This window comes from Enhydra lutris, unplaced genomic scaffold, assembly GCF_002288905.1.
Source record: "Enhydra lutris kenyoni isolate GAN:26980312 unplaced genomic scaffold, ASM228890v2 scaffoldscaffold14, whole genome shotgun sequence".
In the NCBI taxonomy this organism is placed as follows: Eukaryota; Metazoa; Chordata; class Mammalia; order Carnivora; family Mustelidae; genus Enhydra; species Enhydra lutris.
In genome coordinates, this window is record NW_019154098.1 from 23,107,184 (window position 1) to 23,122,257 (window position 15,074).

At 37.1% G+C, this 15,074-nt stretch overlaps 1 protein-coding gene across 1 annotated transcript in view; it reads left to right on the forward strand.

The window, feature by feature from the left end:
* The first annotated feature begins 295 nt into the window (after positions 1–295).
* LOC111146644 (eukaryotic translation initiation factor 3 subunit H) overlaps positions 296–15,074 on the forward strand; it is a 103,297-nt gene continuing 88,518 nt past the window's right edge. Inside the window, exon 1 of the mRNA XM_022502279.1 lies at positions 296–572. Coding sequence (XP_022357987.1) covers positions 441–572 — 132 coding nt within the window. The 5' untranslated portion in view covers positions 296–440. The remainder of the gene's footprint in view (positions 573–15,074) is intronic.

The window sequence follows — 15,074 nt, forward strand, 5'->3', positions numbered from 1 at the left end:
TGGACAAATCACGTCTCAGTTTCCAAATATGTGTGGTGGGAGTTGTACAGCTCTTCATAGTTTATAAGATTGGGAATGGGGATTGATCAAAAAAAAAAAGTGAACTTGTTTTTAGGTGAGAAGCTACAATAAACAAGAGCTATAATGTTGCTATGGTCAACTGACTAATGGCGACCGACTAAACATATGGTTGAAAATATTCTAAAAAGTCTAATTTTGTCTCAAACCTTTTGGTGAGAAAGAAGCCGCAAAGGCAAAATGCACATGCGCAAAGAATTACCTCCGCAAAGAAGGCGAGGCTGGAAAGGAGATGCGGGGCGGAGCTCCACTCCGGCTTTTCCTCCCAGCTCCGCCCCTTCGACTGTGCGTGACGTCACGTAAAGCCCGTACTTCCGCTTCCGGTCACTCACGTTTCTCTTTTTTCCTGTCTGGCTGAAAAGATGGCGTCCCGCAAGGAAGGCACCGGCTCTGCTGCCACTTCTTCCAGCTCCACCACCGGCCCGGCGGGGAAAGGCAAAGGCAAAGGCGGGTCCGGAGATTCGGCTGTGAAGCAAGTGCAGATAGATGGCTTGGTGAGTGGGGTTCCGTTTCCCCAGGCCCACGTGGGGAGCTCAGTCCTTAGTTCAGTCCCGCCAGACGCGCTGCTTGGCAGCCTCCCCCTGGGCCGGGTGAGACTGGGACAAGGTTTTTTCCTAAAATCTTTCTCTTTCATCTTCACTTTTTGCTGGGAGGCGCAGAAGCTTTCTCTGCCACCTGTTGGGGGAGTTGAGGGCTGAGACAGGGAACAGAGGCTAGGGGTGTGTGACAGATTCCTGGGGTCTTGTCTTGAGATGTCTGGATTTGGAGAAAGACTCTTTAGGAGGACAAATAGGTGAAGGAGATGTCGAGAAGGATCTGCGAACCTAGGGCTTTTGGAAGGTGGGTAAACTTCATTGCTTCTCAGCTGGGACCTGACATCCGTAACTTCCCAAGTGGAGATTTACTTTGTAGCCACTTCGGAGCCTGCTGGTTCAGCGTTTATCTGAAACTACGTAGCGGGAATAAACATCTCTTATATGGGCTTCTCCTTTCCCTCTCTGTGAATGTTGGAGTGCCTCGAGATTGGGCTTTAGGCATCCTTCTATCAGGTCTCTGCTTTACATGGTATAACAAAAGTAGGTAAAAGCACACTCCTGGAGCCAGGCTGCTTGGGTTTGAGTCCTATTTCTAAAATTAGCTGAATGACATTAGTTAAGTTAATCTCTTTATACTTATTTTAGTTGTTTTGAGGATTGAAATTGGCTGCATATGTGTCAATAACTAGAACAGTGTTTGAGACATAGTAAGTTACCATTTAATCTTAATTGCTTCAGTGTTATTATTGGTGTTACAAGAAGTTACAGTAGTAGATCCTCAAGTTCCTTTCTTATGGCTTTAAATGTTATTTATATTCTGATAACCTTTAGATTTTTATTTCTTGCCATACTTGGTTTTCACATGCCACTCTTAAATACCCCTGCCTTCCTGACATCGCTCTTTGGGTATCTTATAGGCATCTCAAATTTAACTTGACCAAAATAAGATTATTGCCATCTCCCCTTTCTTCCTCTCTCCCCCTCCTTGGTCTTACCTTAGGCTCTCCTGTCTTAGTAAATGGAGCTACCATCTAACCATTTGAACAAGTTAGAAAACCTAGGCAGTAACCTACATTTCCCCCCTCAGTAAATCCTGTTGGTTCCACCTCCAAAATATGTCAGATTCATCTGCTTCTCATCTACCTGTGTGCGATCAACCATATCCACTTGGAATAAAATACAGATTTCTTACCATCTTCTTAAGGTCCTGGGACTCTTGCCTCTTTCTCCAGACTCACCTCCTACTTCATTCTAGGTTTCATTCACAGGTATTTTAGTTGTTTCCTCTTTTTGAAATACTCAAGTATTCTTCCTACTTGGTGGCTTCTTTTGATTCTTTAGGTCCTTGGCTTAAATGCTCCATGTTAAGAAAGGCTTTGCCTACCAGCCCTGTTTAATGTAGCTCCCTCCCCATCATCCTCCATCATACCACTCTGTTTCATAGCATTTTCCACTGACTGTAACTGTCTTATTTGTTTTCTTGTTTGACTCCAAACCAGAATGTAAGCTACTGATGGCAGGCAAGGGACTGTGCTTTTTCACGTGTTATGTTTTCAATGCAGAACCTTTTAACTGATATATAGAAGAAATATAGAATATGTAGAATAAATATACAATAAATGAATGAATAAAACACTTTGTTTTATTTTTTTTAAAGATTTATTTATTTATTTATTTTGGGGGGATGTGAGCAGGTGTGGGGGAGGGCGGGAGGAGAGGGAGAGAAGGAGACTCCCCAGTGAGTGTAAGCCAGCCATGGGGCTTGATCCCATGACCCCGAGATAATGACTTGAGCAGAAATCAAGAGTTGGACCCTTAATGACTGATCCACCCAGGTGCCCCTCATTTTTGTACTGCTCCTAGTTCATGTCCTGATATCTTTTATAGATTGTTCTAATGGTATCTTGATTTGTTCTCTTAGCCCTGTTCAGTCTATTATTCATTCTTCAATTAAAACATTTCACTTACTGTGAAAGTTTAGATCTTGTTAACTTCCTTCCTGAAATGTTTACAGTGATGTTGCAATGAATTCAAGGCCTACCAAGATTTTAATTTCCTGCTATTTCCAAGCCTCATACGAAGTATACGTTCCAGCAACACAGGACTATTTGGTTAGTGTGATGTTTAATCACATTTGTTCCTGGCATCTTGTTAGTGGCCAAGACCTGTTTTTCTTCTTGTATCGAACCTTTCCTTTCCTACCTTTGGTTCTGCTTCACTAAATCTTTTGTATCTTTAATATCACCTTCTGCTTAACATGTGAACATTGTCAGGACTTTACCATATTACGATGTTTAGTTCTCTTCTTCACTTAACAGCTCTGTGTTCCATTCTTAGTTTCCACTTTTTTTCCTCTTGAAGTTAACGGTTAAAGAATTATCTGTAATTGTGGTTTTCCATTCTTTATTCAACTCACTGTTGTTAGAATTTCCATCACCAATAATTCCCTGATTTAGGTTTTAGAAAAATCATTGATAGCATTCACAAAGAACTATACAGAATATCAAAATATATCACACATGCAAAATAGTATCTACGATACATAATTTAAGTAATCACAAAATAAACGAGTTACCTGCCATTCAGCGTGAGAAATAGAACATTGTATCTTTGGAACCTCTTTCCCTATTTCATCCTTTCCTCCTAACCCTAATCTGCACCCTGTAATCACTATTGTGAGCTTTAGTTCAGGGATTGGGTTTTCTTTATAGTTTCACTGTACAGAGTATTTCTAAATAATTTATTTTGTTTTGCTTGTTTATATTAATAGTATGAATGAAATATGAATTAAATCATAGTACATGTTCTCCTGTGTCTTGAGTCATAAATGCATATCTCACATTGTTTTTGAGATTAGTCCATTCTAGACTGTAGGTAGACTGTAGCATTCCTTTTCATTACTATAGAGTGCCTTATTGTATGAATATGACATAATAGTCCTCATCTGACCATTAATGGACAGTTAGATGGCTTGTTTTTCCTGTGTGAAATGGTATTTCCCCAGAATCTTTTAATTGTCTCTTCCATTAGACTTGCCAATGAGATTTTTACTCCTGTGTGGAGTCAGTGCTCAGTGTATCTGTCCTCTTGGAATGGAGGAGTGGCTCTTCATTGCACTCAGGTGATCTCATTGTTCCTAGAAAAGAGCAAACTAATCTTTCCTGTTGAACTTTTCATGTAAAACCCATGTCATTCCCCCAAATCAGTTTGAATCTTACCATGGATCAGCATGACAAGTAAAATTAGCCTCATCTGGTACCTTGTTAGAAATTCAGTATCTCAGAATCTTAGGCCCCTGTCTTGATCTCCTGTATCAGGTGATTTATAGCATATTAATATTTGAGAAGTATTGTTCTGGTCCACATTGATTTCTTCCTTTGTCTGAACTTCTAATGATGACAGCTTGTATCGCTCATCTTGGCACGTGATCATAGACTGTTCATTAATGGTTTACTGTTTTTTTTTCTTTTCTCACTGAGATGATAACTTGAAGACAAAATTGTAAAATTTTTTAACAAGATTTTATTTATTTATTTTAGAGAAAGTGTGCGTGCATGTGTGCAAGCAAACGTGGGGAAGGGGCCCAAGGGGGAGGAAGAAGGACAGACTGTGGGGGAGCACTGAGACTCGAGCCAGACACAAGGCTTGATCTCTACCCAGAGACCACGACGTGAGCCAAAACCAAGAGTTGGATGCTTAACCCACTATGCTACCCAAGTGCCCCAAATTGTAAAATACTTGTATCTTTCATAGTTCAGTGTTTAAAACTGATTACCATCGAATTTATTTCCTTTTAAATTTTGTTTTTCCCCTTATGTAAAAAGTTATCTTATAGTTTACAGTTGTTAGCTACCTCATTCCTCCTTTATTTGATTTAAGGTAAAGTATGTTATTAATAAGTGAAAAAGTCAGAGTTCCATATACTTTGTCATTTACGTGTGATTCATGTGTTACCTCACAAGTACTTTCCAACTGCTCATTGACCCTTTTATCACCCAGTCGGGCCCTTGTTACTGTTGAAATTCTCTTACTTATTTGTTGCTTGTCTTCTCACACTAAAATATCAACTTCCTGAGAGCAGGACCAATGTCAGGTTTGTTCACTGCAATATTAACAGTGACTGACACGTAGAAAGCACTCAGATACTGTGAGTGAATTAATGCAATTCTGGGTACAAGAAATTTTCTTGAAAATGAATCATGAGGAAACTGGGTCAGTAAATGCTTTGTAGAAATGGTGTGTTGGTGAGAAACACAGGAAGTGAGGCTGGGAGACCAGTGAGCTTTATAAATTCACTCAAAATTTTTCCTTTTTTTTTTTTTTAAAGCATCAGTGTCTGATATATAAGAAAAATCTAACGTTAATTGAGCACCTGCTGTTTACAAGACCCTCTGAAGGAAAGTTTGGTCAGATTATGTCTGATTCTCACAACAGCTCTAAGGGTAGATGTTATCTGCCTTACCTCGTGATTATTCAGAGCTGATGAGAAAATACTGGTGGAAGTGCTTCGTGAACTGAAAGGAATAATTCAAATTTGTGACGGGCTTATACTACGCTATGACATATATTACTGTGTATTTTGTGTGTGTGTGTGTGTGTGTGTGTGTGAGATAGTACACGAAGTTCTAGAGACTGTATAGTAGCTTATGGAATGGAAGCCCTCATCTAAAATCCCAAGTCTCAGGTAGAATACAGTTTGGCCTTTTATTGTTTAAACAACAAAAATATTATGTGGCTCTTGGCTCCCTCTTTCAGCTTTCTGACTTTAGTAGAGAGTTGCTTCACATGTGTGGGTGTTTTAGTCAGATAACTTGAAATTCTTTCAAGCACCAAAATTTTTACATTTTAGCCATTTTAATTGTAAATCTTTCTGGTGTGTTATATAAATTACTGCCTGTTTAGTCGGAGAATATTGGACACAGATTTAGCCATGTTTTGAAGCTGTGGTATTATCTTTAAGAACATAATTTATTGGGGCACCTGGGTGGCTTAGTGGGTTAAGCCGCTGCCTTCGGCTCAGGTCATGATCTCAGGGTCCTGGAATCAAGTCCCACATCGGGCTCTCTGCTCAGCAGGGAGCCTGCTTCCCTCTCTCTCTCTCTCTGCCTGCCTCTCTGCCTACTTGTGATCTGTCCCTGTCAAATAAATAAATAAAATCTTTAAAAAAAAAACATAATTTATTGCCCCATATTGGACAGTAGTCCTGGAGAATCTCTTTGGGTGTTTATATCTGTTTATTTCTATAATGTCACCTGTCTTTGAGCTACCTTGAGTAATTTGTCTTTCTAGTTGGCTGTCTTTTTTTCCTGCTGTTTTGTTGTTAAACTTACATGTCTTTTATCCCTTTTATTTCCGGCCTCTCATTTGCTATGGATGGTAAACCAGATAAGCAATCTTGTTAGCATTATTTTTAACACCAGGCTAATTTTTAACACGAGGCTAAGTACACTCTGAATGAGGATTAAATTGGGTATGCAGTTTCAATTTTGACCACTTAGTTATATTTTTGTTTTGACAAGTTGTTACCAATTGTAAGTAGTAGTTTTTTATAGTAGATTAAAAACATTTGACATATGTTATTATATCCTAGGAACTCCAGAAGCTGATAGAACTGGATTATTAGCTGGATTATATGTATGATTCAGTCACTCCTAGAAGCTGAGTGGCTTTTCAGGGGCATAAAGCAAATTTATTCTAGAGTTCGGACTCAAATCACAAATTGCTGTCTTTGATTCATTTTGCTTTCTATTACTGTAACTGCTTCATACATTGTAAGGACTCAGTAGATGTTAGCTCTTACTATGTGCCAGGTACTATTCAAAATACTTTATATGTATTATAGCACTCAAGCTATATAACAACTCTGATTAGGGAACCGTTGTTATCCCCCATTTTACAAATGGGGAAGCTCATATACATATAGATTATGTGATTTGATGAATGTCAGGATAAGGGAAATAGAAGTAGTGTTCACAAAAGCATTAATGCAGTGTTTCTTGCTCAAGCATCAGAAAGTGTATTTTCCAAAACTTAGGTCTCTTACCGACTTAAAACTTTAAAATGTGCAAGTAAGCAAATATGTCAGAATCTTTATATTTAACAATCTGTCATGTTTGAGAAGAAGATTTGTAGCTAATAGAAATTAATTTAGTAAGTATTTTCATTTGGAAAAGGACAACTTTTAGCCACTGGGTTGCACAGATACAAGATATTGGGGAATCAACATTGAAGAAAATAAGAGGTAAGCTAAAGAGAATTGAGGAGTACTGGTAGGTATTCTTAAGTAAGTCAGTTTACTTGCCTTAGGGTAGGCAAATCTGTCTGTCTCACTTCTCAGGATGCTTTTAAGATTCATATAACCCTGGAGACATCCTGGACTTTGTTCCTTTTCCTTAAGGTCAGAGGTCTTGTTGAAATCTGTTGCCTTTTTGAGAAAGCTTTCTGATTGTGCTTCCTGTGTTTATGGCATATACATCAGTGATGACGAACTGTATTAATGTTGTTTCTTGTAGCAATCTTGGAATAACTTAAGGAGCATAGCATATGTGGTATTTCTCATGGGGGAGATGATTTAATAAGTCAGTTAGCATCTCTGGGCCTTAGTTTCTTCTTTAGTATGAGGATAATGCATGCCCTTCCTGCTGTAATGAATAGTAGAAGTTTAATATACATTATTTTTATTGATGTTTAATTATTGTAGTAACAGGTTTAGTAGTTGGTATTGATTGTAATAGTGACAGTGGGATTCCAAACTCAATGCTTTACCAAGTAAATGGAAGATAATGAAAAATTTTAACTTCAGTTGTAGCTTATCTGGCCCAGATGAAATGGCACATGTACTCTTCACATGCCTATTTTGATATTAAAGGGTATGGGTGCACAGTATTTACAGGTTTCTTTTCTTGTCACCTTTGGGTTCAACTAGCTCCTGTGTATTATAAATTCTGATCTTAAGCTTAATATCCGAGATTTCCAGAGTTTTGCTGAGCAACACCAGGGATCTTAAGTCTTCCTAGCATTTTTCTGGATTTTTAGGTCAGTCCTAGCTTTGATACTGGGGAAACAAGCTTCTACAAAGCTTTAGCCTTTGTTTGGGGTCTTTGCCAGGTCATATTTTGTGGTCAAATACTCTCACTTGTACTTTACCACTCTACCCTAGTTCCTTGGATGAAAGCTTCTGATTTCAGCACTTACACGAAAGCTTAGTTGCATTTGCTTTTCTCTTGGAGATTAGTTCATAATTTTTCTTTTGTAAAATACTGAAATTATGGTACTTGGATATTATTTTCTTTGGCAAAGAATGAGAAAATATACCTAAAGAGAAAATAACTTTATTTTTTCCCATAAACTGTTTGTAGAAGATCATTCTGTAAAATGGTTATATCTTGTAAAGGTTAGATTTAAGAGCAAAAAGTACAGTGTAATGTACGTCTCCATCTATATGGTGACAAACTGTTCTTGTTTTGTTAAAACTGAAAGAGCTGAAATGGACACTACCGTATGCAAGAGCAGTAGCCTGTATTTTTGCTAATGTTGGCACCAAGCCCAAAAATAGAGGAGAAAAAATTGATTCAGCAAAAGAGTGGTAACTCAGTATTAACTTAGTCAAAATATAGAACTTTTTTACTCTTTGAGTCTGAATTCGTCAGCTGTATTTTGGCATAATATTTTAAGGCTTTTGTTTTACTCCAAATAGTACTTAAACACCACAAATATTCATTGTATCCTGATGATTAATAATATATGTAATAGGGGTGCCTGGGTGGCTCAGTGGGTTAAGCCTCTGCCTTCGGCTCAGGTCATGATCTCAGGTCCTGTGATCGAGTCCCCCCGCATCGGGCTCTCTGCTCAGCAGGGAGCCTACTTCCTCCTTTCTCTGCCTGCCTTTCTGCCTACTTGTGATCTCTGTCTGCCAAATAAATAAATCTTTTAAAAAATATATGTAATAATAAATAAATAATAATAATGAATGTTGGGGTGCCTGGGTGGCTCAGTGGGTTTAATCTGCCTTCGGCTCAGGTCATGATCTCAGAGTCCTGGGATCGAGCCTCACATCGGGCTCTCTGCTCAGCAGGGAGCCTGCTTCCTCCTCTCTCTCTGCCTGCCTCTCTGCCTACTTGTAATCTCTGTTAAATAAATAAAATCTTAAAAAAAAAACTTTAAAAAAAATAATAATGATTGTTTTCTTAGTATCTTCTATACCTTTATCCCTGTCCCCAGCTAGTTTCATATGGGACAATAGTAATGTGCTAAAATACAATTTTTTAAAAACAAAAACCATATGTATTTATTGTAAGGGAAGTTTGGAGAAATTGAGCACGGATGCGCACGCTCTCTCTCACTCTCTCTCTCTCTCTCTCTCTCTCACACACACACACACACCAACCAGAAAGAAAATAACTTGGTTTATAAACTCATAACATGAGGATAGGTAGGATAACACCATTAAAATTTGGGGGTTTACTTTTCTAGTGTTTTTCCTGTGCTTTAATAAATATACTTTAATAATAATAATATATATATTATTATATATAATATATAATATATATGTTACATATAATAAATATAGCTTAATAAATATAGTTGAAGTTAATGGCCTAAAGGTTATGCATGCTTTTAAGCATGTTGCCAAATTGCTCCCCGGAGTGGTTTATAATAGTTGATTTTCCCAGGTGCAGAATGTTAGAGCGCTGCTTCTTGGCACCATTGCCAAAACAGTAATGATCTTTAAAAATCTTAGTCTTTATTTTTAAAATTAATGGTGTCTGTTAGCATGCTAACATACTTGTTGCGATGATTCAAGTCAGTACAATATTTCTTGTCCTTTGTTAGTGATACCGTATCTGCCCAAGTCACCCAGGCTTCTGGTATCATCTTTGATTGTTCTGTAGGGTTTCCCTTGGATTCTCCTAGGATCACTTACATATTTTGTGAGTCTATAATTGTGTTGTGTGCACTCTTCATTTCTCACTCTCCTTTCTGAATTACTGCAGAAGTCTCATGTGGCTGGTCTTACAGATTCTGTTTTGTATTTGGCCATCACACACAGTGCTGCTGAGTAAATAGTTATTTTAAAGGACAGCTGTAGTCCTAGAATGCAGAAACCCTTTGGAAAATCCCCCTTATACCAAATCAAATCAAAATTGATAACCTGACTGTTTTTAGCCTCCAAATGAAGGCTTGTAGGTAACTGTTTTCAAGTTTGGTTTAAGGATAGCCTTTAAAACAATTAAAACCAAAATATTTTCCTTTGAATAGAAGAAAACCCCTGTTTTACATTTTGTGCAGAAATGTATAATCTTCAGTTCGATTTTGAGAGACCTCTTGAGAAAGAAAGTGAATAATCACCTTCCTCTGGTATTACTGTGGTGTGCTTTTTAAAAACTGAAGTCTTTTTAATATAATAACCCTATTTAATTAAACAGCTATTTGGGTACCCAAGGAACATAAATCAAAAAGCAAAAAAGAGTATGTAGTGAAAAGCTCTCACTTTTCATCCCTGTCTTTAACCACCCTCTTTCCAGAGGCAGTCACAGTTACTCTTTTTAATGTTTCCTTCTGGACTTGTTTTAGCAAGCACTGTCTCCTGTGAAGGAAGCAGAAACAGACTGTAATTGAAGTGCCCCCAAATCACCTAAAGGCTTTCTAATTAAGCAGTAGTCCATGCTTCTCAATATAATAGACTTTAAACATGTTAGGAGTAGATAGCTCATAACAGTTTTGAAATTTTTTGGTTTGTTTTGTATGAGAGAGGAAATTAATTTTGTCTCAGCAGAGTTTTTTTTATCACTCATTTTACTTTGGAAAAATTACTTTCCAGCTGTATGTGGGAAGATTTTCAGATCCGGTTATGTGTATTGAGTTGGTAAAGTAAAAACTTAATGTTAAGAATAAAACATCCTCATCACTTAACATTTAATTCTGATTATACATTTGTATATTTGATTACATCATTGAACCATTGTTGAACTATCTCGTGACGAATTTTTATGAGGAGAATTTCTTGAATTTCTTGAGACTTTGCCCTTTTCCTCCATTTCCCAACAATTATTGGTTGATTTAACTTTAAAATTTTGGACCATTGATGAGCATTAGATCCAAGAGAATAATAATAAAGTATGCTCTTTCAACTGAAATATGATAGAGGTGATATTGATTGTTTTGGAGCATTGCAACTAATCCCATATGTGTCAGGAACAAAATATCTTTTTTTTTCTTTTTCTTTTTTGCTATTGAAGTTACTTAAATTTCTTTCACATCAAAACTGAACAGCAGTGATTTAAATCCTATTTATTATTTGACTCAGCCAGTTATGAAATGGAACCCCTATCCCACTTGAGCCATAAAATGTGTTAAATTTAAGACTAATGCTGCTTTCTGCTTTTTGAATTTACATTTTGGCAGTAACTACCTTCTTTGTTCAGTGTTAGAAAAAAATCATCTAGGCTTAACCAAATAAGAAAACTGCCAAGTTCACAGATCAGTCAGTGAAAGAAGCCAGAATTAAATGAAAGTCTAGTTATTGACTTTACAGAATATGCTAAGGGGAGATTCTGTGGCATTACAGTTTCTTTGAGACTAAAATTCTTCTATGGTAATAGCTGTTCTCTGACAGTGATTGATGTGAGAAATTCAGGCTGTGGACCTTACCTCCCAGAATCTACAAAACTGGAATGAAGCCAGCCTAGGAGTCATGCATCCTGCCTGACCTTTTCTCCAAATGGCCAGCAGACTTTTAAGACACTGTTGAAGTGGATCTAGTCTTTATTTTTAGCAGGATAATGATGTTTTTAAGAGAACCTGCATACATAAACACACGTATACACCACTGTTTTGAATAAAGACCATTTACTCTCAACTTTGACTTTTTGATGCAGATTTTAAAAATCTTGTTTTGAAATCCTGTGGTATTGGTTGTCATAAGAGATAGCTCTAGAGAACATGACTGATAAGTCTTAACAAGACTGGAAGTTTGGTGTCAGGTGGTTGACTTTTCCTGAGTTATACTTACATCCTAGACTGAAAAAAAATCTCCGAGGAATAAATTGAACATTCTTGGAAGGCAAGTGTCAATGCCATGAAGATACGTGGCATATTCTAGTCACTCACTAAATACTTGTTGGATAAGTGGATGGATGAGCCAATGGATTAGGTGAAATGTTTATTATAATAGCCTAATGTGTTACTGAGAATTTACTAGGCACTGTATTCTAGATACTTTGGGTGGATTATTTTTTAATCCTTGTGACAGTGTTGTGAGATAGGCACTGACTGAATTAATCTCCAAGGAGATAGGTGAGGCTAGGGTTGTTAAGACACCTTATGTAAGGCCATAGAACTGGCAAACTTTATTTTGGATTCCAGTGCTCCAGCCTCTCAACTATGCCATACGATTTTCCTGTTTGTACAGACCAGTGGTTCACATTTGTGTGTACAGTCAGAATTAATTTTTAAGCTTTTATACTAAAGCTTTCTTTCTCACTTGAACATTATTTTTTTCACAAAGAAATAAAGGTTAGTTCTAGAGTTACTAAATGGAAGACAGCAAATCAGCATTTGATTGTTGGTGCTTCAGCTGGGCTCACTCACTGGATAAATAATTCACTTTCTTACCTCTGTCTTACAGAGCTTGTGATTTAACGTGGGGTCCTGTTGGGGCGCCTGGGTGGCTCAGTGGGTTAAAGCCTCTGCCTTCGGCTCAGGTCATGAGCCCAGGGTCCTGGGATCGAGCCCCACATCAGGCTCTCTCCTTGGCAGGGAGCCTGCTTCCTCCTCTCTCTCTCTGCCTGCCTCTCTGCCTACTTGTGATCTCCGTCTGTTAAATAAATAAGTAAAATCTTAAAAAAAAAAAAAAAAAGTGGGGTCCTGTTGCTGAAATAAGTTTTTTACCTCTCTTAAAAATAGAATGTTCAGATTGGAATCAGAGCTAAGAGAATAGGAGTTTGACCCCATCTGTGGAGTATGCCTGTCCTCTCCTGTAGAAGCAGCATAGGGTGGTAGAGGAACTGTAGCCACACAGTTTGGAATTCACATCTATTGAAATATTGTCATTTTTTGAAAGAATTCATATCAGTAATGTAAATTAAGAAGTGTTTGATTATAAAGTCTGAATGTTCAACTTTTGGACTTAAGAAGGAATGGTCTACCTGCTTAATGTTACAGCTTCTGTAAACCAGTGCTACCTAAGTATGGGTAAGGTTTGTGAACTGTTCACTGTCTGTATGAGATAAGCACAGGATTGTGACTGAGTGTTTAGACACTTTTATAGCAGTATGATATTGCTGTGATAGCCAAGAGCGTGATCCCTGGGCTTGTATTTTCTCTCACTTTTCTTGTAAGTTATTTTTTTACTGTAATACTGGTCTGTGAGGGACTGGAAGAAAATGAGTTCTTCACTGCGGATAGTCTGAGAAGCCCTGTTACAAACTATTTGCATACCTGTTTTAGCTAATGGTGTCTTCCTGTAAACAGAGTCTAATAATATTTAATAGAACCATATATAAAATAGTACTGTGATTATTAAGTACCACTAGATTTACCTATTTATTATTGGCTTTAGTGGTAAAACATTTAAATACAATATTTCTTTTTATCTATGAGCTGTTTAAAAAAGATGAACAAGTAGATAGTGTTTTCTTACTCTAGGCGCACAGTACTGGTTGCAACCTCTGAACATTCCCTGCAAATTTGGCTTTATATAGAAAGGTTAAAAATGATGGTGTATTTCTAACAGTTTAAAACTACTTATGTCCCTAATTTTAACTGGGCTTTCTTTCAACAGATCCTTTTTATGTCTACTACAGGGACAGTAGGAAACCTGCTGCTTTTCTTGGTGAAGATTTATTGCTGTTCGTTTGCTCAAAGTTTGAATTGATGTTTTTGCTGATTTATAATTGGCTTATGTTAGGCTCCTCTTAAACAGATCTCTCTGCTTGTTGAAAACTAGTCTGTATATCCAGAAGTTACCTCGTTGACCTTGGCGGTGTGCGCATACGAATATTGTCCAGTCATTTGTGTGTGTGAATGCAGTGACGTCTGTGAGTAGAGGTGAAGAGTAACCATATCAACAAGAGATTAGAATTTAAAGTCAGCAGGTGCTCCGGCTTATAGTTGTATTTTTTCATTTTCTCCTCCTTTCAAAGCCACTTATTCACCCTCCCCTTTTTAACATACCTAAAAGAACATGCTAAAGTCAAGATATGTCCCCATTATTTTGTCAACTCACTGATGTTGTCAAAAAGAAATATGTGGGGTTTTTTTGGCGAAACTTGATGTGGTAAATTGTTGTAATTGCTGGATTTTGAAATCTTTTGACTTTTTCTTAACGTTTGATATTTTTTGAATTGAAAACAAATACATCCTTATTATAACTAAATAATAACAAAGATTCATAAAAGATATGTCCTTCTATACCATTCTTGTTCGTGTAAACATAAAATCATAACTGCATGTATGTAATAAATTTTTATTACTATTAAGTTTTAAAACTGTAACCCTTTGTGTGTTGTGGCTCTTTGGGACTCTGACAAATGCCACAGACCTTTCTTCCAGGAAAATGCCTTTAATTATATAGAAATTATCAGTAAAATACCTAGTTAATCCCATTAAATTCCAGAATATTTTAAAATAATGGCAAAATTCTAAATGTTATACTCTTATGGCTCCTAAAACAATGCAGTTTAATTTATTCTTGATTGCCTAGTCTTATTATAAATGTGAGTTATTATAAATTTGAGTTTATATATAGTTATATAAAACGTATATTATACATAATGCAGGGATATAGCAGTGGGTTTTTACCTAGTTCCTTATAAGCATTTTAGGAGATCTTTGAACTCTGAATTGAGAAAAATTGGTTGTGGGTTTATATATATGAATTGTTTCTGCTGCTTTTCAAAAATGCGTATAGGTTTTTTTTTTTTTTTTAAAGATTTTATTTATTTATTTGACAGACAGAGATCACAAGTAGGCAGAGAGGCAGGCAGAGAGAGAGGGAGGAGGAAGCAGGCTCCCTGCGGAGCAGAGAGCCCGATGCCGGGCTCGATCCCAGGACCCTGGGATCATGACCCGAGCTAAAGGCAGAGGCTTTAACCCACTGAGCCACCCAGGCGCCCCAAAAAATGCGTATAGGTTTTTAAAATTAAGGTATTATTTATACAGAAGAAAATCCACCTATTTTAAATGCATCGTATAATGATCTTTTGTAGTTGTAAACAACTGTACAGTTGCCACCACATCAAAGTGTTAAATAGTCGCTTCACCTTGTAGAGTGTGCCGATCTGCAGTCAGAATCATCCCCCTTACCTTGGCCCCAGGCAGAGACTTAGGAGTTTTGTTTTGCCTTTTCTAAAAGTCCATATGAGTGAAATCATATAGCATATAGCATTTTGTTTGATTTCTTTTTGTTAGTATTAACGTTTTTGAAATTCCCCTCTGTTGTACTGGTATTTCATTCCTTTT